At 36.6% G+C, this 27718-nt stretch overlaps 3 protein-coding genes and 2 pseudogenes across 6 annotated transcripts; 1 reads left to right on the top strand and 4 right to left on the bottom strand.

The window, feature by feature from the left end:
- Positions 1-6: 6 nt before the first annotated feature.
- LOC125220502 (uncharacterized) lies at positions 7-3246 on the bottom strand. The gene is made up of 5 exons (XM_089064002.1): positions 3117-3246; positions 2934-3060; positions 1236-2187; positions 973-1082; positions 7-198 (listed from the first exon to the last, which is right to left on the bottom strand). Exons 1-3 carry the CDS (start codon positions 3244-3246, stop codon positions 1251-1253), a joined length of 1194 nt encoding a protein of 397 aa, XP_088920128.1. The 3' UTR covers positions 7-198; positions 973-1082; positions 1236-1250.
- LOC125220407 (disease resistance protein RGA2-like) lies at positions 2752-7232 on the bottom strand (annotated as a pseudogene). The gene is made up of 5 exons (XR_016135703.1): positions 4025-7232; positions 3708-3912; positions 3426-3522; positions 3143-3254; positions 2752-3060 (listed from the first exon to the last, which is right to left on the bottom strand). The product of XR_016135703.1 is annotated as a disease resistance protein RGA2-like (transcript).
- Positions 7233-9041: 1809 nt separating this feature from the next.
- On the bottom strand, positions 9042-12135 carry LOC148931379 (uncharacterized). 2 transcript variants are annotated; one of them, XM_089065534.1, is made up of 3 exons: positions 10428-12135; positions 10003-10098; positions 9042-9072 (listed from the first exon to the last, which is right to left on the bottom strand). In XM_089065534.1, exons 1-2 carry the CDS (start codon positions 12043-12045, stop codon positions 10076-10078), a joined length of 1641 nt encoding a protein of 546 aa, XP_088921660.1. In that variant the 5' UTR covers positions 12046-12135; the 3' UTR covers positions 9042-9072; positions 10003-10075. The 2 variants fall into 2 exon arrangements, with proteins under 2 accessions (XP_088921660.1, XP_088921661.1); XM_089065535.1 differs by lacking the exons at positions 9042-9072; positions 10003-10098 and having other exon boundaries at positions 10190-10640; positions 10761-12135.
- Positions 12136-17068: 4933 nt separating this feature from the next.
- LOC125222494 (uncharacterized) lies at positions 17069-18375 on the bottom strand (annotated as a pseudogene).
- Positions 18376-21976: 3601 nt separating this feature from the next.
- On the top strand, positions 21977-24964 carry LOC125222486 (uncharacterized). 2 transcript variants are annotated; one of them, XM_048125130.2, is made up of 9 exons: positions 21977-22263; positions 22334-22381; positions 22463-22519; positions 23206-23289; positions 23369-23476; positions 23578-23679; positions 24159-24274; positions 24352-24463; positions 24581-24964. In XM_048125130.2, the coding sequence occupies exons 1-9, from the start codon at positions 22030-22032 to the stop codon at positions 24749-24751; spliced, it is 1032 nt and encodes a 343-aa protein (XP_047981087.1). In that variant the 5' UTR covers positions 21977-22029; the 3' UTR covers positions 24752-24964. The 2 variants fall into 2 exon arrangements, with proteins under 2 accessions (XP_047981087.1, XP_088921018.1); XM_089064892.1 differs by having other exon boundaries at positions 22090-22263; positions 22320-22381.
- Positions 24965-27718: the final 2754 nt, after the last annotated feature.

The raw sequence follows: 27718 nt of genomic DNA, 5'->3' as shown, positions 1-27718 counted from the left end.
GATGCATCAATACATAACAATACACATATAAACTCAACATAAATAACAACCAATCTTCCAAAATATGGAAACACTACAAAAACTCAAAGCTAGTGAGGTCATGGAGTGCTTGATGTGAAGATCAAGGCACGTTTCAGAGTTGGCGCGGTTCTTCTTTTTCGACTCTGTACAAGCTCTGTTCTTAACTTCAATCTCGACCTATGTTTAAGAAATATATCCAAATAAGTCCACGAAACACTCTCAAATGTACAAACAATATCTGATTCACATGAAATCCTAGTATATTTTAACCATAACTTCCATTCAATATCAAAAACTGACTTCATAAACAGTTTTATCACTATTTTAATGTGGTGCAAACGCTAAAATATAAGGAAATAAATAGGCAATAAAATTTCAAATGTTTTTATTCCTCAAACGAACCTCCGATTACCCCAAAATTCATCATGCATCAGCACTCCTTCAACGAGATCCTATTGTTTGATTCCTTACATCGTTTCACAAGTCTCGTGTAAATATCAAATCAGTTCGAGACTGTGACTTTTTAAAGCTCCTACACTTCTCTATATTAGCAAAGTTTCATGAAAGAAAACAATGAAGAAAAAGGTGCACAGCACAAAGAAAACAATTTACAGAAAAATCTGATCCACTAATTTTCAATTAAGCAGCATATGATCAAAGTGCTAAACACATAATTGTCAGACCACACATACCGTTGTCACAACCAGAAAATAGAATTATATAAATGATGAATCCGAATCTATTATTTGATTTTTATAGCCTGCCTTGATTACGGATACAAGTGAAAGAAAGCACAAGAGGATGGATGATTTAGCACAGCCAAAGCTACTTTTCCTGTTTTTAGTATGGCTCATTTATGATTCTCATATATTAGCAAAGTTTCATGAAAGAAAAAGGTGCACAGCACAAGGTAAAAAATTTACACAGCAGTAAGATTTAGACGTTTCAGACCTCAATTCATTAGCACGTTGGTAACTTGGGACACCGACAATGATGACGCCGACTGCATCACCCTAAACTGCATCTGCCCTGTTGAAGTTCTGAGGTCACCCAAACTGTACCTATAACAACAAAAACCATATATTATCAATATTTCTAAATTGATTTATCTAAGATTGGATGATTTAACTACAAAAGACTTCCAAAAAGTACACTGAGCCTGATGTTAATAGTAAATTTTTTGTACGAATTAACAAAGGGAAGATTATACTTACAATTGAGCAACAGATCTAAAGCTTGTGACCATTAACGTAGATGAGGCTGTGACTCAAGATCTTGTGCCTCTCAGAGTCAATCCGTAACTGTGGACAGTCGTGAATGCGCAACTCCTCTAATTTGGTTAGGCTCTGCATTGAGGGAAGACTCCTCAAGTTTGTAAAATCTGATAGGCACAACCTTTCTAGAGATGAGAGCCCTCCAAACCATTCAGGCAATGCTTTTACTCCAAAATTCTCCAACTCTAAACTGTAAAGAGCAGAGAAATGTTGCATTGAGTCTGGCAAAGAATCCCACATTTCTAGACCTGTCAAAGATAGCTCACAAAGTGAGTGGCAGTTTTTCAATATGCCATCAACTCTCATTTTGATGGCTTCATTATTCTCTTCTGACCACTGCATGCTAACGTCTATCTCCAATTTTTGCAAGTTGTGGAATGGCCAGATTTTGATACTAGAAGTGGACAAGGTGACTTCAGCGACACTAACAACGGTCTGTTGTTCCAGCAAAGGTGATTCGGCTAAGCAATCGAGAAACTTGGGTAGATTCTCAACACTCTTTAGATCCACCACACACACTTTGGTGAGCGAAGGTGCTGATGGCTCCATCAATTTCGTCAGCTCATGGCAATCACGAATCTCCAAACTACGGAGGGAACATAAACTCCCCCCACCACTTGGAAATGGCTTTACAATTTTCGTCAGCTCTCGACAGCCTCTAATGATCATCTGCTCCAAATAATCGAGGGAATGTAGACCATCTGGTAATTCTCTTAACTTGGAGCAATGCCTTATATCCAACTCCGATAGATGAAGGGTGTTACGGAATAACAAGTCTGGCAGACATTCCAAATTGTAACAGTGGTACATTTTCAAGGACTTAAGGCAAGGAAATGCCTTCACTTCATTGGAAATACAATGAAGCCCTGAATCCAAGAAAGTGAAGGACCAACTGCAAGTCTCTCAAGTGGAGTAGTTGCTGCTGCATGCTGTTATCCCACAGAAATGAGAAGCGGAAAGACGAAGCAGAGGGATGGAGGGTGGAGATACATATGATTGCTGTTAGGTGATGCCAATAATAACAGGATGTTAGTTTCTTGGTAAGTTTATAAATAGGGGCTGTAGAGGGTAAGTATATAGGTGATGGTGTTATTCATTCATTGAGGTTATTATACACTTGGATTCATAGGGTTGGTCACCTCTGTTTGAACACAGGCATTTTAGTATTCTTTGAAATCACACAAACATTTTAATTTATGTGTGATGATACGATGTAGCAGACGATGATGTTAAGCTGTGTGTTTGAAGTCTTTTTTCAACTAACATATGTGTAGTATAAGAACACACTCTTAGCTCATCATCTTTGTAACTAGAAGACTTTGAATATTGTGAATATATAGTTCTATTCTGTAGCATTCCCCTCATTATTTCCTACCATGTGTTGTTCCTTCAATCATCACACAACACTAGGATACTCATGGTCTTCTTCTCTGGGCTGTTGAAATTGGAATAGCGATGAAGAAAAGAATGGTTGATACTTGATAAATATAGTTCTATAGCATTCTCCTCATTTCCAACACTATGTGTTGTTCCTTCAATCACCAATTCAATCAACCTTCATTCCTATCTCCTCTATGTGCTACCACAATAAATCAAGATTCAAAAATTATATATGTACAGACGTCTCTTTATCACAACCTTTTTAGATTTGAGAGCCCTCCAAAACATTTAGGCATTGTTTTTACTCCAAAATTCTCCAACTCTAAACTGTAAAGAGCAGTGAAATGTTGCATTGAGTCTGGCAAAGAATCCCAAATTTCTAGACCTGTCAAAGATAGATCACAAAGTGAAGACTGAACGAATCTGTCTCAGCAAAAGTACGAGCAGCAGCAGCAGTAGGTGCATACACAATTATTCTTAGAAGGCCAAGATCTAATGCTCTTTCATTCATAGACTCGGAATCCGCATTGATAAAGCCTCCAGCATTATGTTCTCTCTGAGCTCTCTTCATCACAATTGCTTGCAAATAAAATAATTAAAATTAATTAAGTCTTATGAAAGAAAACATTAAGTTTCATGAAAACATTAAATTCATGCAACATTATTTTTATGAAAGAAAACAATGAAGAAAAAGGTGCACAACACAAACCAGCAGAGCTGGGTAACATTAACATTTAGAAGATTTCAGACCTCAATTCCTTAGCTCGTTGGTAACTGGGACACTGACGATGACTATGACAACGACCCCATCTGTCTTACTTAAGTCCTGAGTTCGCATAAACTATACCTATAACAACAAAAATAATATATTATCAACATTTCTCAATTGATTTATCTATGATTCATGATTGGATGGGTTTATATTAAAGTTTTTCAAATTTAGTAGTTTTGGAAATAAATGTAAAACCGCAGGCAATAATATAAAAAATAGAGGGAGATCCATTGCTTGGATATGAAAAAAATGATACGTACTTGCAACAACATTCAAACGGGGTGGCCATTGACCTTGATTTCCAGATGGGGATGGTGGCTGCACCAGTCCGAATCAATACGTAGTTCTGGGCAATCATTAATGATGAGGCGCTTCAATGCATCCATAGAGGGAAGAGGCTTCAGCACTCTTAGAGAGAAGTTCCCCAACCATTGGGGCAATTCGTCTATCCATATATTCTCTAACCTTAAATACCAAAGACCAGTGAGATTTTGAATTGTTTGCAGCATCCACTCCCAATTATCCACCTCCTTCAAATGTAAATAAAAATTATGATAACACTTGAGAGATAACTTACTTGCTACAACATTCAAACGGGTTGGTAATCGACCATGATTTTCAGATGGGGATGGTGGCTGCGCCAATCGGAATCAATACGTAGTTCGGGGCAATCTCTAATATCCAACCAATCTAATTTAGTGAGGTGATTCAATGCATCCACAGAGGGCAGACGCTTCAATTTGTTGCAACTAAATAGACATAACTGTGTTAGAGATGAGAGGTTCCCAAACCATTGGGGAAATTCTTCTACTCCTATATTTCCCAACTCTAACCTATCAAGAGCAGTGAGATGTTGAATTGATTGGGGCAATTCTTCTACCCCTATATTCCTCATCGTTAAGTAACGAAGTGAGTTGCAGCATCCCTTCCACAGTCTCTGCAATGCCAACACTGTCCTCTCTTGACCATTCCACACTCATATCTATGTGTAATATATTCAAACTGCTAAGATCCCAACTCTCAACACAACCAATATTAGCAGCCATCAATTTAGGAACACCTATGATTATCAAATCTGCGAGACGAGTAGATGATTTAGCGAGGCAATCAATTACCATTGGTAGATTCTTTAGCCTCCTTAATCCCTCCAATCGAAGATACTCAATTGTAGGAGCCCACGACTCTATCATTTCACAAGGCAATTCCATTAGCTCTCCACACCCTCTAATATTCAGCCGGCGGAGGATCCCCTGTGATTGTCTTGCTCTGCCACTTGGATTCCCAATCGACTTCATATTTTCACAATCCCAAATATACAAACTCTCTAGAGAATGGAGGGTGTCCAAGCCATCTGGTAATTCTCTCAACACACCACAATTTGATATGTACAAAAATGAGATATTGTGATTGTTATAGAATATCCATTGTGGCAGACAATCCAATCGATCTAGCTCTTCTATTTTGAGTGATGTTAAATGATTGAACGAAGCATTTATGAGCCTCGCCTTCTTCAGTCCTTTCAAAGCAAGATACTTGAGATTAGGCAAGTGCTCTAGCGTTGGGATTTCCTCAATTTCTGAGCACCCCAAGAGTGCTATTTCAATTAAGTTATCCAGTGGTACCCAAGATCCTTGAGGCCCATCACGTACTGCCATCTTCTCAGCCCACATTGGAAATTTTATGCCTTTGAATCCGGATATCTCCAACTTTTTCAGATTTGAATGAGGTTGGAGGCCTTCCAATACACTCTCATCATTTGTTTCATCTTCTCTACCATCACTCCATGTAAACGCCAAATCAAATAAGTCTGGTTTCTGAAATATTTGCTTTCAGAGCCTCTTCTTTATCACGCACCTCCTCTAGATCACGAATCTCTAGTGATCCTTTGAGATTCTTCAAACTTCCGAGCTCTTCAATTTGGAAGCCCTTCTCTTTGCCTACAGTGAAGTAAGGGAGTGTACGAAGAATAGTTAATCTCCCAATCTCCGCAGGCAACTTTGTATCAGAATGGATATGAAGATGCCTTAAGTTAAACATGTACTTCAAGGCAGATTCTCTAACTTCCAGCTTGCTCTTAATGCTTGCAAGTGATGGAGTTTACTAATCCATTTTGGCAAGTTTACAATTTCTGTGTCATAAATATTCAGATTTCTCAAATGTACCAACTCCCTAATTGAATTGGGTAACTCTTTATAATCACCAAAAAGAGTCAGATTATGCAGACATTTTGAGAATAAAGTACCAGAAGTTCCACCTTCCAAGAATAAAGTACGCAAATGTCTGGCCACTTTTTTTGGAATAGAACTTGATTCTTCTTTGAGAAACATGTATCGAACTATGGTATTGCCATCTACAATATTGAATAAGACTGAAGATGCAAGATCATGCACAAGATCATGCATCACACCCTCTGAAATATTTCCATAATCATCTTTCTCTGCAACTTGCAACAAAGAGTTTTGTAGAAGCACATTACAAAACATGTTGCCCACAGACTCCTTGTCATCTCTTCGGCTTGGTTGAAGAAACCCTTCTGCCATCCATAGTTCAATCAACTCCTGCTTCACGATTGTCCGACCTTTGGGGAAAACCGAACAAAACGTGAAGCACTTCTTGAGCGACGGTGAGGAGAGGTTATCATAGCTAAATCTCAAGATTTTTGTGATATTTTCACCTCCTTCACCATCTGAAACCCAATTTTCATTGATGAAGCACCACTCTTCTTCGGACTTACCATGAAGCACTCCTCCGACTACATTGGCAGCTAAGGGCAAACCTTGGCATCTTGTTGCAATCTTTCTTCCAATCATCTCAAATCCAGATGGAACTTCACCATTTTTACCAAAAGTTTTGGCCTTGATTATGGACCAACAGTCTTCATCTGATAAGCCATTCAAATGATCAATATGAAATGGGTTAACAATAGAAGCAACTTTTTCACTCCTTGTGGTGATCAAAATTCCATTTCCCGTAGTGGAAGTAACTCCAGACATGGAATTTATAAAGTCTTCCCACATTGCAACATCTTCATTCCATACATCATCAAGAACAAGAAGATAAGTTTTAGACTTGAGAACTTCTTGAAGCCTTTTTAGGATTAGTTCCCTGCCGTCAACTCCATCACCATCTGAAGTCAATGCCGAATGGATATTTTTGAAAAGACTGATTGGATCAAATGTTTGAGAAACATGAACCCAAATAACTGATCCGAATCGAGGCTTTACCCTTTCATGATTAAAGACTTTCCTAGTCAACGTAGTCTTTCCCATACCCCCATTCCCACAAGAGCAGCCATAGAAAAGATCCGATCATCATGGATTTGGGTGAGCATGTCAACTAGTTTAGGCACATCGTCATCTCTTCCAATAAAGATTGGATCAAGACTGAAGGAATCCGTCTCAATGGAAGTATGAGCTATAGCAGTTGCATTCACAATCATGCTTTGAAGGCCAAGATCTAAGATCTGTTGCCCTTTTGTTCATAGATTCAAAATCCACATTGATTTGCTTGATAGTATGAGCCATATCACGCCGATGCAAAATGCCATTAAAGGATGAGAAGCATGATAGTACCTTATCCTTGGCTTTGGGTGTCTTCATTTTCTGAACTTTTTTGTGGAGAAGATGATAGTTGAGTTCATCCAAGACATTGTCGGCATCGAAAGCCACGGCTTCAAGCTCCCTCAACCAGATCTTGACAGCATCTTGGGTGATGGATTTCTCCTCAGCGTCATTCAAGTAGGCTTGAATCATCCCCAAAGTCCTCTGCATCTATTGGACATCTCCATCGAGACCTCGAAGTAGAGAGCACTCATCTTTGAAAATGTTGATGAGGTTTTGTTTGAGCCTCGTTAAATTTATCCCAAATGGAAATAATATTAGAAGTATAAATATGAATACAAATTAAGTAGTCCGGGCACATTATTACGTGATATGCAAAATATCCATCGTTACTAGATATACGAATGATGATTAATTTCTAAAAAACATGGCCTCAACCTTCAAGCTAAAGAAATATAGTAGTAATTCTCTTTTGCCATGGCCTCAACCCTCAAGCTTAACTCTCACACATCTCTATTTCTTACCATAACTTGCCAGTTTACATAGAAATCCACTCCACGGAAATTGTGTTAATTTACTTGTTGAACAAAGCATTCTCCCGTAATCATACCCAAAAAATCCATCACAGCCAACCATGATTGTAGTAATCCTAGAAGTTGAAAGAAGAAAATTACTCCCTCCGTTCCTTCATAGTTGAGTCATTTTTCCATTTCGGGAAGTTCCCTCATAGTTGAGTCATTTCCATAAATAGTAAATGTTTTCTCTTTCTTACTTTACTCTCTCTTACTTTATTCTCTCTACTTTATTCACTTTTTACTTTATTCTCTTTACCTTTTTCCCTCTCTTACTTTTTTATCTATTTATTTAACATACTCAACATCTCTTTCTTAAACTCCGTGCCGAAAAGTTCCGCCTCAACTATGAGGGAACGGAGGGAGTACAAATTTAGGAACCTGAACTTCAACATGCAACTTATATGATAACAATACATTATATAAAAAGACCATGATGAGAAACTAAGGAGACCATTTATAGAGATTAGAGACAGCTTATGCTTCTCAACACAACTTGAGCTTAACTGTAAGGCACGCATGGTGCATGTTATAGTGAGGTAATCTCTCGAAAGCATGCCATAAAACAGGATATTAGTATGTGAATACCTCCAAATACAGCGGCTGCCAATATTTTCTAATTAATCACTCACACCAAAAATAAACAGCACATTAGACTCAAAATATCACATCATAATCAGGAAAGAAGCATTACCATACAATGCATCTCCTTTCTCCGCATGATCAATCTCTGAAAGCAGCTTCACTTTTCCGCCTCGTCTGTTCTGGAAATTGTTCAAAATTTACTGCGAAGATTACTTCATAGTTAAGATTACAATTAAGATTATCAAACACCTGGTATTCCACCAATTCCTAATAACTGCGCGAAATTGTTTTTAAACCAAAACAAAGCGTTAGCACCTTACGTAGCCAGTCCTTTGAGACCAACACTGTCTATCTCTGTCAAATTAGCCGAACATTGCATGATACACATACGAAACATTGTACTCAACACTGCAATTCACCAAAAACCACACGTATCAAAAAGAGATCATAAATTCCTATAATTACAAATGAAATGAAAAATTAACAGAGGAAAATCTACTCGTACTTGATGAGTTTGTTGATGGCGGCATCACAGTCATCGGAGTACTTATGGAGAGTGAGAGAGGGTTGGGGGACGCAAGGCACAAGCAAGAGTTCCTTATTCCCCTTCTTTTATAGTATTAGAAGACTTTGCATATTGTGAATAAATATAGTTCTATCGCATTCCCCTCATTTCCTACCCTGTGTTGTTCCTTCCAATTTCAATCATCACACAACAATACTGAATTTTATTAAAAAGAAGACTAGGATTCAAAAAATGATGTGTACTTAGTACAATTTATGGGAAATATCCAACACTAGGATGTTCATGGTCTTCTTCTCTGGGCAGTTGAAATTGGAATAGTAATAGCAACGCACAGGATGGCAAGCCCCGTATAAAGATCCACACATTTTCAATTAAGCAGTATCTGATCAAAGTGATAAACACCTAATTGTCAGAGCAAACATATTGTTTTACAACCAGAAAACAGAGATATATAGATGATGAATCGGAATCTATTATTCGAGTTTCATAGCCTGCCTTGAAAGAAAGCACAAGAGGATGGGTGAGCCAAAGCTACTTTTCCTGTTTTTAGTATGGCTCATTTATGATTCTCATATATTAGCAAAGTTTCATGAAAGAAAACAATGAAGAAAAAGAAGGTGCACAGCACAAAGAAAACAATTTACAGAAAAATCTTTGTAACCGTTGATAAAATAGGTTTTAGGGGAAATCGTTCCTCTCATTTTCAGTTATTCAGTATACAAATTTACACGCCTCTTTATAGGCCTTGGAGAATACAATTAAGGTAAGTCTATTACCCTAAACCTAATATCCTATACAAGGTAAATAACTTGCCAGTTTACATACGAATCTACTCCACGGAAATTGTGAGATATCTTACTAGCTGATTAAAGCATTCTCCAGTAAACATACCCAAAATCCATCACAGCCTACCATGGTCGTAGTAATGTTAGAAGTTGGACGAAGAATATTAAAAATTTAAGAATATGGACTTCAATATGCAACTTATATTACAACAGCAACTTATATGATAATATCTAAGGATGACAAGAGACCATACAAAGAGACAATTTATAGGGAGCTAATCTCATGAAAGCATGCCATAAAACAGGATATTAGTAATACCTCCAAATACAGAACTGCCAACATGTCCTAATTTATCACCCATACCAAAAATAAACAGATAGTCAGAGACGAAATTTGGTCCCTGTTTAATGATATTAACATTTGGATTGACCTCAACTACAGTACCACAAGTCATTTTACCCATACACCAATAATATCTTTACATTAGACTCATAATATCGCATCATAATCAGGAAAGAAGTGTTACCATATAATGCATCTCCTCTCTCCGAATGATCAAACCCTGAAAGCGGCATCACAATCGATTGCAGCTTTAGTTTTCAGCCTCGTCTTTTCTGGAAATCTGTCAAAATTTACTACGAAGAATGCTTCATGATTGAGCTAACTGTGATTGCGATTAGTTAAGTGCTTTGGAACGAGAAAATATGTCGTAATTATTTCTTCAAATATCTATGTATTGAGTCTTGATCAATCTCCACAATCCAATCATCAAAATACAATTCAAACATTTAAAATCAATCCCTAAAAATAGAGGGTTAATAACCAAATAAGAACTTTTACAATCGAAACTACTATCTGCCCTTGTAAGACAACATATCATTCAAACTAGATTACGCCACACCTTCTTTTATAGTAGTTGCATAACCATATCAAATAGAACACTATCTTTACCTTCCCTCCGCAAAGGTTCACTTAACATCGAAATAGTGGTGGTGCCAAGTGTGCATTCCCCTCTTACAATCATCTCTTTCAAGAGAAGAGTCACATCGTCCATCTTGTTCTTTTTGAGAAGCGCTTGAACAAAAATATTGTAAGTCAAACCGTTGGGAAAACACCCCTTTTTCACCATTTGCACCATCAAATCCTTAGCTTCTCCTATCCGCCCTGCTTCGCAAAGGGCAGAAATAAGAATTGTATATATCACAACATTAGGCAAGCAACCTTTGTTTTCCATGTTATATAACATGGAAAATGCTTCATCAATACGATGTGCAGTGCACAAACCATGTAACAAGATTCCATAAGTTGCTGTATTAGGATAAACTTGTAGAGCTTCCATCTTATTGAACAACTTCAAGCCCTCTTCACATCGGCCATCATTAAATAAAGCCTCCAGCATTATGTTATAAGAAATCACATCGCGCTCTAACCCATTGGCGTGAATCATTGTAAAAAGACGACAAACATCATCAATTCGTCCCATTTTACAGTACCCGTTCATCAAACTACTATAGCTTGTAACATCAGGCTTGATGCCGGATTTCACCGCTAGTTGGAAAATGTATCTAGCTTTATCCATTTCTCCTAGCAAACAATATCCATTTATCAATTCATTGTATGTAACAATATTCGGTTGAACATCAATTTGCTTCATAGTGACCAACATACGCTCAGCCTCTTCCATCCTTCTCTCTCGGCAAAGAGCATCAACAAAAATATTACAAGTAATCACATTTGGGAAGACTTTATGCGATATCATCTTCCTTAACATGTCTTCAGCCTCTTTTCCTCTACTATGGTTGCATAACCCCTCAATTATTGAATTATATGTCACAACATTGGGTGAAATCCCCTTCTCACCTAAGGTGGAGAAGAGGTGGAGAGCATCATCGACCTTTCTATCTTTGCACAAACCATCAATAACTATGCTATAAGCAAAAACATCGGGTTTGCAACTTCCTTTTTCCAATCGACTAAGCAATTCGAGTGCCTCAAGAGTACCTCCAGCTTTGCATAACCCATTAATCAAAGCACCATAGGTACGTTCATCGGGATTGCACAGTTGCTCCGCAGACAACCTCCAACACAGCTTTGCTGCCTCTGGGATCCTTCCGACCAACACAAGCCCTTTGATGAGAGTGGTAAAAGTGACCACATTAGGCTTGAAGCCACGCTTGAAGAAACTGCCTAAAATCGCAAACCCAAAATCAGGTCTTTTCAGTCGGCAGAAGCAATCGATCGCAATACTCAAGGTGTAGTGATCTACAGGAGCACCCCTTTGAAGCATTACGTCGAACAGGTGAAGTGCAAGTGAGTATTGCTTCATCTTGACCACGGCACTCAGTAACTTGGTGAAATCAATAACAGAAGGCATCGGATGCGTTCTCAACATATTCTGGAATTGATCGACGGCATCATTGGGCTCACGGATACAGCTGAAATCAAATCTGGGATAAGCGGAAAAGCATCGAATTTGGTGACTAGCATTGAGAAAAGAGTGATAATTTAGGAGTTTAAACCGACAATTTGACAGAAAACTTGAGAAGATCAAGGCTGACTTCGAAGACATGATTTTGATTATCGATCTGGAATTCGTGGGTTAATTTGGGTGGTTGAAATCAACTGGATTTCAATTCTCTGTTTGGGGATTTTATGATAAATATAGTGGAGTAATTGATATTTTTATTTAAAAAAACACATTAACTATGATTCAGTATAAAATAGAGTATGTTTTATTGAATGTTGTGTTTTAAGCATACTAGTGTTACCCACGTGCGATGCACGACAAAATATTTTTTTTATCACATATTTTTAAATTGTTAATTGATTAATTAAAGTATAAAAATATAACTATATAGAATTTAAAAATAGAAAAATATACATATAATAAAAATTCAATAAATATATGCTCCTCGATGCATTTTACACTTAATAACATAAACTTAAACATATTTGAAATGGAATCAAGGTAGACACAATTATTTGGACAACGATGAAGAGACTATATCAAGTGTTAGACACATTTAAAAAATATGTTTAAAACAATCCTTCATATTTCTCAACTAAAAATAATGTATATCACACTTTTAACGAAATAATAAATCGATAACTCATAATATTCAAAATATCAAAACTATGAACATAAAAAAATTCAAATGATAAACTATACAAAAAATATTACATTAATTGGTTGAATTAACACTATTATATTATTGAATAATGATAGCCCTTCAGAATGTTGGAACATTTATCTTTATTTATTGTACTTTTAAACGTGGCTTGTTAGAATATGAAAAATCTATATTATTTTTTATGCTACTTTACAATTCTCAATGCTGCAAATTTTCTTTTTATAAAATATATTTAATATAAGTATATATTTTACTTAGTTGATCACCTATATATAAGATAATTAGAATCTCTATAGAAAATCAGTTGTATCCCGGAACAATTAAGTGTCAAATCCTAATTTCAACAATAGTATTATTAGTAAATCAAAATTTGGTTGTAAACTATTTTATTTTGTTTGAACAACTAATTGTTTGATCAACTCTATTTTGAAAGGTTTAATTATCTCATTGCAAATATACATATTATGCACCACTTATTAATTCATCATAAGTCATAAAATATTATTTTTGAGACACCATATAATATAATTACAGCACAAGTTAGAATATAAATATATAAAATAATAAATTGTATAAAGATGAAGATAAACATTATGCTTGTTTGAGTTAAGGATGTTACAATTCTTCCATCTCTAAGAATTGTAAAAAATATTAGCATAGAATTCTCGATCCATATACACGCAGTACTCTAACTATTGCAATAAAAAAAATGAAATGGAAATTACAACGAAAATTATAAAATAAACCGAACTATAAGTCTAGTTGAGAAAAACCCTCTTTCCGCACGACAAAGTACATTACGGTTAGTACTTTCGAATTGACGTATTATCCCCAAAGATGAAACGTCTTCCTCCTAACGTGTATAACTTCTCAAACCCGCTGGCACCGATGAACTTGATAGAGTTCCAAAAATTGAGCAATACTCTAAAATATACAATAAAATGTTGAGAGCTTGAGAGAGAATGGTGAATGTGTAATTCATCTACAACTCTATGCTTTTTATAGGCACAAAATTAGAATATGAGAAATCATGAAATTAAAACATCATAAATTATAAAATTAAGAGAATAGAGGTTACAAAATTTGTTAAATGCTCATTATCCTATTTAAAGATTAGTCAAAGCATTAAAATATTTAAATAAATGTTCATGAGAGTTACATATTTTATAATAATTCAAATTCATCCCATAACTTTTAAATATATCAAATTACGGCCAAAACTCGCCTTTTATATATGTATAGATTAAACTATTTTGTAAAATGTGGAAGTAAAATAATGAATCATAGTAGAAATATTAATATGCCACAAAACGTATTATTTAATTGTAGAATCTAATTAGGACATTTAACTATTAAATATTACTAGTACTAAATTTTATTCCAACCATAATTCAGTAATTGATTTAGTTTTTCTTCACTATAATGATGAAAATTTGGTTTCATATTAAAGTATCACAGGACACAACTAAACAAACAAATCCCTTAAATTAAATTTAAATAGAAATTGTAAGCTCATTGCAAATTTGGCCCAATATCCCAATAAAGCCTGAAACTCATATGGGCCTGGTCCAACAATTGAAACTCATAATTCTTGCCCAGCATCCTTTAGTCAGTATGTATTTTATTGCAAAAAAAAACTAATAACATCAAAATCAGAACATCAGTGTGTACATTCAGCTATAAAATATTAAATTTAATAAATTATATTTGAATCATAACCTTTTATTAACTTCAATTTCATTCGTATGATTAGATTGATGTATGCCTAAATTAGTTTGATGACTAAAGTCCCTTTTTTTAGCTTAATATATGGCGATTTTACGATTTTAGTTCAGAATATTATCTTTTGAATTATTCGGTCCTAACACATTTGAAAACGGGCGGCAATCAGTTCATTTTGGATGGTGCTGTGTAAAACTAACGGTCAACGGCTGTTTAGCCGATTTGACCCCAAAGTCCTCTGCCGCTGTTGAGCATCTTCATCGGAACCTCGAAGCAGAGAGTACTCATCCTTGAAAAGGTTGATCATGTTTTGGACAAGAACTTCAATGGCTGCTGAAGACACTCCTTCCATGGTTTCGCAGAGAGAGAAAATGGTTGCAAGCTTATCTTTGAAGATGAAGAATGTGTGGAAACTTGTGGAAGGTATGCTAGTAATAATCATCTCTCTCCTGCACTATGATTGTGACTCATCAAATTATCAGTTATTCACACTACTTTTGATTTCTTTCTCTCTCAACCAGAAAGCAAAGCGATATAAAGTTAAAAAAAGTAAAAGGGGAACAAGTCACGTGTGTTTTTTTCAATACATTCTTCGTTCACAGTAATCTTTGGAGGAAGAATGGTTGTGATTCTTGTAATCACACTGTTAATTGAATGTATTGGAGTTAATCTTTGGGCTCGTTCTATTGTTTGGGCCTCAATTAAACTTATCTCAAATGAAAATAAAATTAGAAATATGAATATGGATCAAAATTAAGTGGTCCGGACATATTACTACGGGCTCTGCAAAATATTTATAATTACATTAAATTCAAAATCCTATACATACGACTCTTAACCCATTCAATTAGAGGTTTAATTGCCTTCTGCAACCCAGAAATGTTTTGCACCAATTTGTCAAACCCGGGCTCAGTAATCCACCTCTTCTTTCTGTATGAAGTTCCAGGTGATAACTTCCCCATCGAAAAACTTGCTGCTCCTTTTTCCTTCTCAAAGATATATGGTGGCAATGCATGACCTGAATTTCTTTCTACTCCAGCATTTTGATTTCCTTCTTCTATATCAAGCCGACGATAAGTAGACAAGTCCTGAAGGGAATAGGAGAGTCTTAGATTACTCCTTTTCTCAGGTTTGGGGAGACCATGAGGAGAAGCAGGTATTGGCAACCCGGGTGATTTGTTAGATGCTGATAAACGAATCAGTCCGGGTGAAAATAATTCTGAAATTTTGCTGAAGACCATCTTTGCAGGAGCAGAAGTAGCAATGCAGGCAGCTGCTAGGAACTAATGCAAAATGATAAAAGAAGTCCTGCAAAATCCACATGGTAAAATTTGTCGTGTCAATCGATGAAGATGAATCATTTATGGACTAAAAAACTACAGAACATATATACCAGTTTTTCCATGACTTAGAAAAGAATCTTAGAATGTAATCTGAATAAGAAATCAAATCAAATCATGCCTCATGTTCTCAATTCCTAGAATGAAATCCTAAATTTTCTTCAAGTGACCTATTAAATTCCAATGAGAACCATGTCTCCACTATTAAACTAGTTATAACTTGAATACACACATGTTGCAGTTCACTACATGAAATTGATACAAGAAAAGTTTCAAAAAAGCTCATCATCGACCCCATTCCATCCTGGTTGCAGAACGCTGTACAATGCAATGATTCGAATAAATCAGTCCTACAAAATTGAAAGATGGAATCTTGATATTAATCAGCAGCAGCTCGACTAATTTCTGATAAGCTGTTAGACCATTGGTAAATCCACTCTTTCCACAATGCTGAACTCTTTCGCAACTCATTCACTCAGAACTAGATTAGCATATCCTTAACCCGAGCAGTTCAATTCCCCATCAAATCACTCAGAGTTAAGATTCAAGCCAATTCTGATTCACTATAAGCTCTCACACTAGCTAATCCAACCCTCTTGATCCCAACACCAGCAACAATAATCATCAATTAGACCCAAACATTTTCACACTAGCTAACCAACTCTATGAATTTATGAGTAAATAATTTTTTAGCTTGGCGCCTAATGTTTTTAATAAACTCCAAGTTATATTAAACAACAATGAGATGTCTATCCAGGATTTTGAATTTAATGTAAAGATTGTAATATGTTTTATACTCAAGACTGATTGTGCAACAACTTAGGAGTAAATATAACATAATCAGTATGACGAGAGAAGTAATTTCTTCACCTTAACAGTACCATCAGAAACAATTGTAAACAGATGATCGACCCCCTCTCCACCCAAAGCTCATTACTGAATGCTTATGGCGAAAAGACAAAGTAAAATGAAGGATTTTATAGAACAACATTCCTCAAAATTCAACCAATATCCATCAAAACAGGATGAAAGAGATAGGAGTTAAAAGAGGCACCTCACCCTAACTAAAATCATGAATCTCTTTAATCAAAAATGCAATTGCTTGCCCCTATACTTGGAAGAGGAGTATAAATTGTGAACTTCCGATTCAAAGCATACCAGTCCGAATTCGAACACGAGCTGTTGGAGGTCTGTCTCTGACATGTCAATGAGCACGCTGGTTCCAGTTTCTTTTTGCTGACTGGAGGTACGGCTGCTTTAGCGGCGGTGTCCACAGGAAACTGCAGGCGCGCAAAATTGTACGAATCGAGCCATTGAGGAGTGGCGCAATGCGGCCAGTGGCCTCATTTTTAGGTAATGGATCATAAGTGTAAGGAGTTTCTAGATTAGCCTACACCTTCTATGGTAAAAGTTTCAGAACCAAATCAAATAAAACACCATCATTATCCTCCCTTCGCAGAGGTTCACTCAACATTGAAATAGTGGTGGTGCTAAGTGTACATCCCCCTCTTGCAATCATCTCTTTCAAGAGAAGAATCACATCATCCATCTTGTTCCTTTTGAGAAGAACTTGAACATAATTATTGTAAGTCACACTATCGGGCAAGCACCCCTTGATCACCATTTGCACCATCAAATCCCTAGCCTCTCCTATCTGCACTTCTTCGCAAAGGGCAGAAATAAGAATTGTATATATCACAACATCAGGCAAGCAACCTTTGTTTTCCATGGCATATAACATGGAAAATGCTTCACCAATACGATGAGCATTGCACAAACCATGTAACAAGATTCCACAAGTTTCTGTATTCGGATAAACATGTAGAGCACCCAGCTCTTTGAAGAGCTTTAAACCCTCTTCATGTCGTCCATCATGAAATAAGGCCTCTGGCATTATGTTATAAGAAACCACATTGCGCTCTAACCCTTTGGGGCGAAACATGGTAAAAAGATGCCAGATTTCACCGCTAGTTGGAAAATGTTTCTAGCCTTATCCATTTCTCCCCGTAAACAATATCCATTAATCAATTCATTGTATGTAACAATGTTGGGTTGAACATCAATTTGCATCATCTTGACCAGCATATGCTCGGCCTCTTCCATCCTTCCCTCTTGGCAAAGAGCATCAACAAAAATATTACAAGTAACCACATTTGGGCGAACCTTATTCGTTATCATCTTCTTTAACATGTCTTCAGCCCCCTTCCCTCTACTATGGTTGCATAACCCTTCAATTATTGAATTATATGTCACAACATTGGGTGAAATCCCCTTATCACCCAAGGTAGAGAAGAGTTGGAAAGCATCGTCGACCTTTCTGTCTTTGCACAAGCCATCAATAACTATGTTATAAGCATAAACATCAGGTTTGCATCTTCCTTTTTCCAATCGACTGAGCAGAACAAGCGCCTCAAGAGTACCTCCAGCTTTGCATACCACGTTAAGCATAGTATTATACGTATATTCGTTGGGATTGCACAGTTGCTCCGCAGACAATTTGAACATCAGCTTTGCTGCCTCTGGGATCCTTCTGACCAATAAAAGCCCTTTGATGAGAGTGGTAAAAGTTACCACATCAGGCTTGAAGCCATGTTTGAAGAATCTGCCTAAAATTGCAAATCCCAAATCAGGTCTTCTCAGTCGGCAGAAGCAATCGATCGCAATACTCAGGGTGTAGTGATTTACAGGAGCGTTCCTGTGAAGCATTTTTCCACAGTTCTGTTGGTGGAAAAATGGAGGTCTGCAGGGATGGAAAGACACTGATGAGGGCAGAAAGAAGGGGCAGCTTGTACTACTTGACTGCTTTTATTTGCAGTAGAAATATGGGTGAAGTCCATGCTGTGGAAACAAACACTCTGATTCAGTGGCATTCAAGACTTGGCCACCCTGCAGCAGGCAGTATAAAGGAGCTTGTGAAGAAAGGAGTCCTACAGTGTTCAGATGCTGAGGGAACAATCTCTTGTGATGATCGTGTGTTGGGAAAAGCCAAGAAGATGCCATATACTAAAGGTACTCATACTTCTACACAACCTTTAGATTAGGCACATAGTGACTTATAGAGTCCTGCTCAAGAAAAAATTGATTGGAGGAGGGAGATATTACATGAGCATAATTGATGATTATTCTAGGAGGATATGGCTGTATGTGTTGAAAGAAAAATCTGAAAATTTAAAGAATGGTGTGCAGAGGTAGAGGCTGAAAAGAGAATGAGTTTGAAGTGCCTTATGACTGATAACGGTCTTGAGTACTTATCAAAAGAGTTTGATGACTTTTGTAAGGTGAGGGGTATTGAACAACATAGGACTGTGCCCATGAATCCCCAACAAAATGGGGTAGCAGAGAGAGCTAATAGAACCATTTTAATGGGGTAGCAGAGAGTGAGATGTATGCTCCTAGCTGCTGCTGGAATGGAGAAGAGATTCTAAGCTGAAGCAGCATCTACTGCAGTCAAACTCATCCTCAAATGTCCCTCCTCTAGCATTAATGGTGATACTCCTGATTTCAGATGGTTTGGGAGTTATGGAGGTTACTCGGAGTTGAGAACTTTTGGATGCAAGACTTTTGCTCATGTGAAGCAAGGGAAGCTAGGGGCCAAGGCATTGAAATGTGTTATGTTGGGGTACCAGCCAGGAGTGAAAAGCTATAGGCTCTGGTGTGTGGAGCTTGGAAATGAGAAGATTATCATAAGTAGAGATGCGGTTTTCTGGAAGAATGAACTTCCTTTCAAAGAGGGTGTAAATGATGCAGATACAGTCAGGCTCACATCAACAATTGAGGTGGAGCCTGAAAGATCTGATGATGGCAGCCAAGTTGATGACATTCCTCCAGTGACAACTAATGCACCTGTTCAGCAAGTTAGGGCAGAGGATGGTCTGGGGAGTTGGAAGTTGGGACAGAACAAAAAGAACTGTGAAGCCATCAACAAAATATTCATATGCGGAGTTTCTGTTCTACGCTTTGCTAGTGGCTGAGGAAGTGGAATATTCTGAACCTTGTTCATATAATGAAGCAATGCAAAGTAAGAAATGGGAAAGGTGGATGCAAGCAATGATTGAAGAGATAGAGACATTACTGAAAAAAATGGAACATGGGTTTTGGTGGATAAACTAGATGGCAGAAGGGTTGTAAGCTACAAGTGGATCTTTAGGAAGAAAATTGAAGCTTCTGAGCCTGATGGTATAAGGTTCAAAGCCAGACTAGTGGCAAAAGGCTTCATACAAGAGCAAGGTTTAGATTCTGATGAAGTTTTCAGCCCTGTGGTGAAGCATGCCTCTATCAGAATTTTATTGGCTATTGTAGCAAGGAGGGATTGGGAACTTGAACAACTTGATGTTAAGACAGCCTTCTTGCATGGGGATCTCAAAGAAACAATTTATATGATGTTGCCAGAGGGCTTCATCAAACTAGAGGATAAAGGAAAGGTGTGCCTTTTGAAAAAGAGCATTTATGGCTTGAAACAAGCAAGTAGGCAGTGGCACAGAAAATTTGATGAACACATGATCAGCAGTGGTTTCACAAGTTCACAATATGATGAATGTGTATAGATTAAACATGAAGGTGGAGCTGTTGTGGCCTATCTTTTGCTCTATGTTGATGATATGCTGTTGGCGGGTGCTTGCAAGAATGAAGTCCAAGAAAGTCAAGGATGATCTCAGAGCAATGTTTGAAATGAAAGATCTGGAGCAGCAAAAAGAATTCTGGGGATGACAATAATCAGAGACAGAAAGGAGAAGAGGATTTGGCCGACTCAGGAGCAGATTATGTTTCAAGAATGCTAAAGAAGTTTGGGTTGGACAATTTCAAGAAGGTCTCAATTCCTATGGGGCAGCACTACAAATTATCAGTTGATCAAAAATCAAAGTCTGAAGTAGAAAAGAATGAGATGCAGCGGATTCCTTATGTTTGCATAGTTGGTAGCGTTATGTATGCTATAATCAGCATGAGGCCGGATATAGCTCAAGCAGTTTCTGTTACCAGCAGATTCACGGAAAGGATCATTGGTCGGCACCGAAATGGTTGATGAAATACATGAAGGGGGCCAGTGATATTGGGATTTTGTTTGATGGAGGAAAGCAAGTTTCTGGTGATGCTTTGATGGAGGATGACACGCATAAATAGAGAAATGGTCAGATTCTGATTTTGCAGGAAATATAGACACAAGGAGGTTTCAATCAGGCTATGTATTTACTCTATATGGAGCTGCTATAAGCTGGAAGAGTAGTCAGCAAGCAGTAGTTGCTCTATCCACAACCGAGGTTGAATTCATGGCCTTGACAACCGCAGTGAAAGAAAGCGATTGGCTAAGGGGAATTTTGGGAGACTTTGGTGTGATTCAAGAATCAGTGGCTGTTGGTTGTGGCAACAACAGTGCATTATGTTTGGCTAAACACCAAGTGTACCACGAGAGGAGTAAGCACATAGACGTGCGTCTTCACTTTATTCGGGAGAAGATAGATGAAGGCGATGTGAAGATTTTCAAGGTGGATACCAATGAGAATTCGGAGTTTCAGTAGCCGTTAGATTAGATTTTATTTTGACGATTAATATGAGCCGTTGGATCAAAAGTAACCGTTTATCCTTTAGGAGTTTAAATAGAGTTTGTTTTAGTTGTTGAAACGGAATTTTCTCCAATTTCGTTTTCTCTCTGTAATCAAGCTCACATCCGATTCATTTAGTAGAATTCTTCTCACTATCACATTTCATCTTCGTCTATCAATCTTTGTCTCAGGCACTATACAATCAACTCCAATTCAAACAGAGATGATATTATTTCAATTTTGGGTAAGGTTCCATTTTTAATATTAGGATAATCCAAAAAAAAAAAGATAACGCATTTTTAATCCAAAAAAAAAGATAACGCATTTTTAATGAAACAAAGGTAATACTTCCTCTGTTCCATAGTAGTAGAGTCATTTTGCCATTTTAGTACGTTTCATAGTAGTTGAGTCATTTCATTTTTTGGTAAAAGTCTAACACATTTCTTCTTACCTACTTTACTCTCTCTACGTCTCTTACCTTTTTTTCATTTCCTACTTTATTTTTCATTTACTTAACTCACCTAACACAACTTTTTCTTAATCTCCGCGCCGAAAAGAAATGCCTCAACTACTATGGAACGGAGGGAGTAGTATCTTTTAATCATCATTGCTTCTCTAAATTGAACTCAAAATAAATTTTATAAAAATCAAAATAAATTTGATAAAAATTTGAAAGATTAAATTTAAATTAATATTTTATATTATTGTGAAAGATATACTACTCTTACTAGATTATAAAAATGAATAAAGATTGGTAACCTTCTTGTGACACCTCCATTATAAGTTAACCTACTACTCTTGCGGAGAGAGCTCAGAGCTAACGATGCACGCACTGAAACGTCTCAAATCGGCCAATCGGTTCATCAATCTGTACTCCTCCGCCGCTAATTCGAGGCGGCTGCTTCCCCCTCCGGCAGCGGCAGCGAAAATCGGTCGGATTAAACGGCGGAAGAAGGTGCGGCAGCCGCTGAAGAATGTAGTGAGGCTCACGTGCGAGTCAGCCGCGGAAGGAGGCGTATGCGATGTATATGTCATCGGATCCGTTCACGATTGTCCGGTGAGTAATGTTTTAGTCATTGAAATTGCGGCATTGTTGAGATATGACCTTTTTAGTCACTCGTTCTCAGAGATCATGGGCGGAAGTCAAGGCTGTGATACAATTCGTGAAACCAGAGGTGCTTTACTTTGTTTTTTTATTTGATGGCGTACAATTTTATGATATTATTATACTCCTAGCATTAATCTGTCTTTGTCAGGCTGTTTTTTTGGAGCTGTGCACTAGTCGCCGTCATATTCTTACGCCTGATAAAAAGGTCGGTTGGTTTTTGTTTATGTAGAATCGATTGAATTTACAAGTGGTATTTGGTTTCTGTGGGTTTGAAACTTGAGAATTAACTGAGCCGATGAAGAGAATTAATGCACAAGAGGTGTTTGATGAAATATCTCAATCTGACCATTCACACCGCTGAAGAAAGATTAACTCAATGTACTCCCTCCGTTTCTTCATAGTTGAGGCGGAACTTTTCGGTAATAGATAAAAAAGTAAGAGAGATGAAAAGGTAAAGAGAATAAAGTATAAAATGAATAAAGTAGAGAGAATAAAGTAAGAGAGAGTAAAGTAAGAAAGAGAAAAAAATTACCATATATTGAAATGACTCAACTATGAAAAAACGGAGGGAGTATTTGATAAAAGACAGACAGAGAAAATAGCAAACACAAATAAGTGTCCAAATTGTTGATTTCTTAAAAGATGATAGTACCTACTAGAGCACTCCTAATCTCTGTCACAACACTAAAATAAATCTGATAAACAAATAGAGTAATAGTATGAACTGATCTTCGCACCACGCTGACTGAGCTGACTGACGACTGTGCTCGACGGTCCTCATATCACGCGGACTATCTTGTTGGCCACTTTTGTAAACTTTGCACAAACAACCTATCCCAACTAATGATCTTAACTTCCCTCGTCTATCTTTCTAATAAGCATTGTTTGCAGATCCCGACCTTGCAAGATATGGTGCATATGTGGAAGAAAAATGAAAGTATTTATTCTATTCTATTTAAGCGGACTACTGCCAAGGTATGATTCAGTTTTTCATCTACGCACTTAACAGAGAAACATCTTTTATCATACATATCCATAATCTGTCTTTTTCTAGCGTTTTCGTGAATATAATAATGTTGTGACCGCTGGAGATTTCCGTGCGGCATATAATGAAGCAACAAAATATGGTGCCAAGGTCATACTTGGTGATAGACCTATAGAGGTGAGCTATTTCTCTTCTTTTGTTATCCCTTTCCACTGCTTATAGCTAGAAAATCATCCGCACATCACTTCTTAGTTTCTACTTTTTTCTTTTGGTGATAGATTACACATTTGAGACATTGGGCCAACACGTCTATTTGGCCAATCTTCCTGCTATATACAATAGGAACAAACGTTTTTTTGCCGGAAGATCTCTCAAAGAAGGTATTCTTATTTACCTTATGCTCCCTCCATCGCCTGAAAATAGGGACCAACCTTATTAGTTGTGTTATGTGTGATGAAAATGTTTCCGAAAATTGAAAGAAGACTAAGTGTGTGGGACGAACTAAAATGGTAAAAGGAAGCTATTTCTTCACTATGGGATGAGTAAAATATTGAAAGATACTTTATCCATCACCTAAAATTAGACTTTGGGGACGACACGAGTTGTAATGCCAAACTGGTGAAGTATGAGAGAAAAGTAGTTGATGTAGTGTTACTGGACAATGGACCCACTTTATTAGTAGTGTAGTGTGATGAATTTTTTTCCAAATCAGAAACTGAACTAATTTTGAGGGACGGACCAAATGGCAAAAAACAGGTAAAATGAACTATTTTTTGGGGTTGGAGGGAGTCATAGACTATTATCTTGTAGAGGTGATGTTACTTTCTAATGTTAAAAGGCTCACTTTTGCTTAATGTAGGCGGCGGAGGCACAAAAGACTGGGAAGTTGGATGCTGACTTGGTGAAACAATTGATTTGTGAGGCGACCAAGCAAGATCCTATCGGTTCAAAAATTATAATCGATGAGCGGGACCAGTTTGTTTTTTAAACTCTTCATCTCATTGTAATATTGCATGTTTGATCATCCTCAATATATTGTGTACACTATACAGATATATGTCCTTCACATTACTTGAAGCCGCACGCCAGCATAAGTCAGTCGTTGCTGTTGTGGGGATGGCTCACGTACCAGGAATACAAAACTACTGGAAACAACATGTTGAGGTAAAAGATTCTGTGCCATTTGCAAATTACTTGGTCGTTTCAAATTCTCTGGCCTTTTGTACGTTGCAATTTTGAACGTCTCGTCTTGACATAACTTCATGGTTTTGAATGTCACAGGTGGAGCAGCTTCTCAACGTCCCACTTCGAAAGAAAATGCTTAGAATTGCAACAAGAGTTGCACAGGTTGCCTGTCTCTATGGCACTTATCTCTACTTCGATGAGTTGAGACAAGGATGGATACAATTTGTTGAGGCTCTTCCAAAATTTCCAAAAGATCGAGTGGATTGATTCGATTTGGATTCTCCCGTTTGAGTGTCTCAATTTTGCCATTGAAGCTAAGCCCATATACATCATTTGGGCCTGAATTCTGCAGCCCATAACATTTATTGGGTCAGCCCTATTTGATGCTCTATTTTTCTCCTTTGTTATAATTGGGCCATTTGCTAAAACCATCGATTAAATGGAGGGTTTTATAATATTCGTAGCTCATTATTTTTATTAGTATTATAGACTTATTTAGTTATAGTCATTTTATTTAGACGGAACATCTTTTTTAGTTCACGAGCTTTGTCAAAGTATCATATTAGGTTCGTGAACTATGGGTTAATATCAATCGAAGTACTTTTTTTACTATTTCCAAGTTTTTTCAGACGAAAATACCCTGAACCTCAAAACCTTTAAGGGTACACATTTTTTATAAACTTATCACATACTCATATTTTTATAATAAATCTCTTTACTATATATTTTGACAATTTTTCTAAATATAATTTGCCCTTTAATATTTTCACTAATTTTGTGACATGCAAGAAAAGTTCCTTCTCTAAATTTTTATAGTTAAAGAATTTAAAAATATTTTTAAGGTATGGATACTCGTAAAAATTAATGTCAAAGTTAATAGACGACACTTGAATATTGAAAAATATCTTTACTGTGACATTAATGTACGAGTATCCATACTTCAAAAATATTTTAAAATTCTTTAATTATAAAAGTAAAGATATTTATCAATATTCAAGTATCATGTATTGACTATGACATTAACTTTTACGAGTATCCATATCTCAAAAATATTTAAAAATTCTTTAATTATAAAAAATTTGTAGAAGTAACTTTTCTTGCATATCACAAATTTAAGTGATAATATTGAAGATCATATTATATTCAGAAAATTCGTCAAAAATATATAGTAAATATATTTATAAAAAGCATGAATATGTGATAAGTTTATTAAAAATATGTACCCTAAAAAGTATGGAGGGTTTTCGTCCAAAAAAACTTGGAAATAGTAAAAAAGTACTTCGATTGATATATACCCATAGTTGACGGACCTCGAATGATATTTTCAAAGTTCACGGACCTAAAATAATACTTTGACGAAGTTCGTGGACCGAAAAAGTTGTTCTCTTTTTTTATTTAATTGAATTTGTCTGAGATCATTAGACGACAATATTTATAATTAAAAAAAAGATAATATTACTCCATAAAACAAGCTAACCATAAAATAATTTTATTTTTACTAATTTTTTATATATTCATAAAAACGTGGTAGTTATTTTGCTGAACTATTCACTAAAGTTTTAGAGAAAATATTAAGTGGTCTAGACACACCACGTACCCGTTCATCAAAGTATTGTAGCTTGTAACATCAGGCTTGATGCCGGATTTCACCGCTAGTTGGAAAATGTTTCTAGCCTTATCCATTTCTCCCTGTAAACAATATCCATTAATCAATTCATTGTATCTAACAATGTCGGGATGAACATCAATTTGCCTCATCTTGACCAGCATATGCTCGGCCTCTTCCATCCTTCCCTCTCGGCAAAGAAAATCTACAAAAATATTACAAGTAACCACATTTGGGAAGACTTTATCCGATATCATCTTCCTTAACATGTCTTCAGCCTCTTTTCCTCTACTATGCTTGCATAACCCCTCAATTATTGAATTATAGGTCACAACATCAAGTGAAATCCCCTTCTCACCCAAGGTAGAGAAGAGTCGGAGAGCATCGTCGAGCTTTCTATCTTTGCACAAGCCATCAATAACTATGTTATAAGCATAAACATTAGGTTTGCATCTTCCTTTTTCCAATCAACTAATCAATTCAAGCGCCTCAAGGGTACCTCCAGCTTTGCATAACCCATTAATCATAACATTATACGTACGTTCATTGGTATTGCACAGTTGCTCCGACAACCTCCAACACAGCTTGGCTGCCTCTGGGATCCTTCCGACCAATAAAAGCCCTTTGATGAGAGTGGTAAAAGTGACAACATTAAGCTTATACCCACGCTTGAAGAAACTGCCTAAAATCGCAAACCCAAAATCAGGTCTTTTCAGTCGGCAGAAGCTATCGATCGCAATACTCAAGGTGTGGTGATTTACAGGAGCATTCCTCTGAAGCATTATGTCGAACATATGAAGGGCAAGTGTGTACTGTTGAAGCATTTATTTGTATATTACTGTAATTAATTACTCCGTCCGACCCACGTTACTTGAGGCGTTTCTTTTTGACACGGGATTTAAGAATGCTGTGTTTAGTGAATTAAATAAAAAAGAGAATAAAGTAAATTTGATGATGTTTTGTTTTTAGCCACAAAAGAGAACTGACTCAAGGAACTTGGGACAACCCAAAATGGAATATGACTCAAGTAACTTGGGATGGAGGGAGTATGATATATTCTCACCGTCCCAAAAGAATATGCGCCTTGGGTTCCGCATGGGTATGATGCAAAATTGGTAAAATAAGAGAGGTAGAGAAAAAATGTAAATAAAGTGTTGTCAGTGAAGAATAGGTCACACTTTATTAGAGATAAAAGGATTTCCAAAATTAGAAAGTACATATTCTTGTGGGACGACCTAAAAAGGAAAAGGTGTATATTGTAAACATGCAATATTGTAAACACAAAAATACAATATATATTTGTGAAGCTGTAGATGGATTTCTGCAAATTGCATTTTTGTTATACAATATAAAATTGCAAATTGCATTTTATATTGTTAAGTTTTGCATTTTAACATAAATTGGCTACAATACAAAATAAAATATACTATATAACTGCAATACGTCTATGTATAAAATGCAAACTAAACAGTCTATATCAAAAATGCAAAACTCAACAATAAAAAATGCAATCCTTCTATAACTAAAATGCAATATGCTTAAATCTATTTATAACTTCTGCAAATGTATATTGCATTTTAGTGTTTATAATATTGCATGTTTCGTGCCACGTGGCAGCACTGATTGGA

The sequence above is a fragment of the Salvia hispanica genome, chromosome 2 (genome assembly GCF_029641045.1).
Source record: "Salvia hispanica isolate PSC_SH4W2 chromosome 2, Shi_PSC_v1, whole genome shotgun sequence".
Classification (NCBI taxonomy): Eukaryota; Viridiplantae; Streptophyta; class Magnoliopsida; order Lamiales; family Lamiaceae; genus Salvia; species Salvia hispanica.
Note: the sequence above shows the minus strand (reverse complement) of the source record. Positions and strands in the feature narration are given on the sequence as shown.

What these genes read in the sequence shown, in the direction of transcription:
- LOC125222486 (XM_048125130.2), top strand. Translation starts at nt 22,030, where the DNA reads ATGCACGCACTGAAACGTCTCAAATCGGCCAATCGGTTCATCAATCTG. An exon ending in ATAATCGATGAGCGGGACCA is followed by an intron (nt 24,275 to 24,351) that starts GTTTGTTTTTTA and finishes TACACTATACAG; the next exon opens with ATATATGTCCTTCACATTAC. An exon ending in ACTGGAAACAACATGTTGAG is followed by an intron (nt 24,464 to 24,580) that starts GTAAAAGATTCT and finishes TGAATGTCACAG; the next exon opens with GTGGAGCAGCTTCTCAACGT.
- LOC148931379 (XM_089065534.1), bottom strand. Translation starts at nt 12,045, where the DNA reads ATGTCTTCGAAGTCAGCCTTGATCTTCTCAAGTTTTCTGTCAAATTGT. An exon ending in TGAACCTTTGCGGAGGGAAG is followed by an intron (nt 10,099 to 10,427) that starts GTAAAGATAGTG and finishes AAATTTTGACAG; the next exon opens with ATTTCCAGAAAAGACGAGGC.
- LOC125220502 (XM_089064002.1), bottom strand. Translation starts at nt 3,246, where the DNA reads ATGAAGAGAGCTCAGAGAGAACATAATGCTGGAGGCTTTATCAATGCG. An exon ending in ACCTACTGCTGCTGCTGCTC is followed by an intron (nt 3,061 to 3,116) that starts GTACTTTTGCTG and finishes TATCTTTGACAG; the next exon opens with GTCTAGAAATTTGGGATTCT. An exon ending in GGGCTCTCAAATCTAAAAAG is followed by an intron (nt 2,188 to 2,933) that starts GTTGTGATAAAG and finishes AGAGACTTGCAG; the next exon opens with TTGGTCCTTCACTTTCTTGG.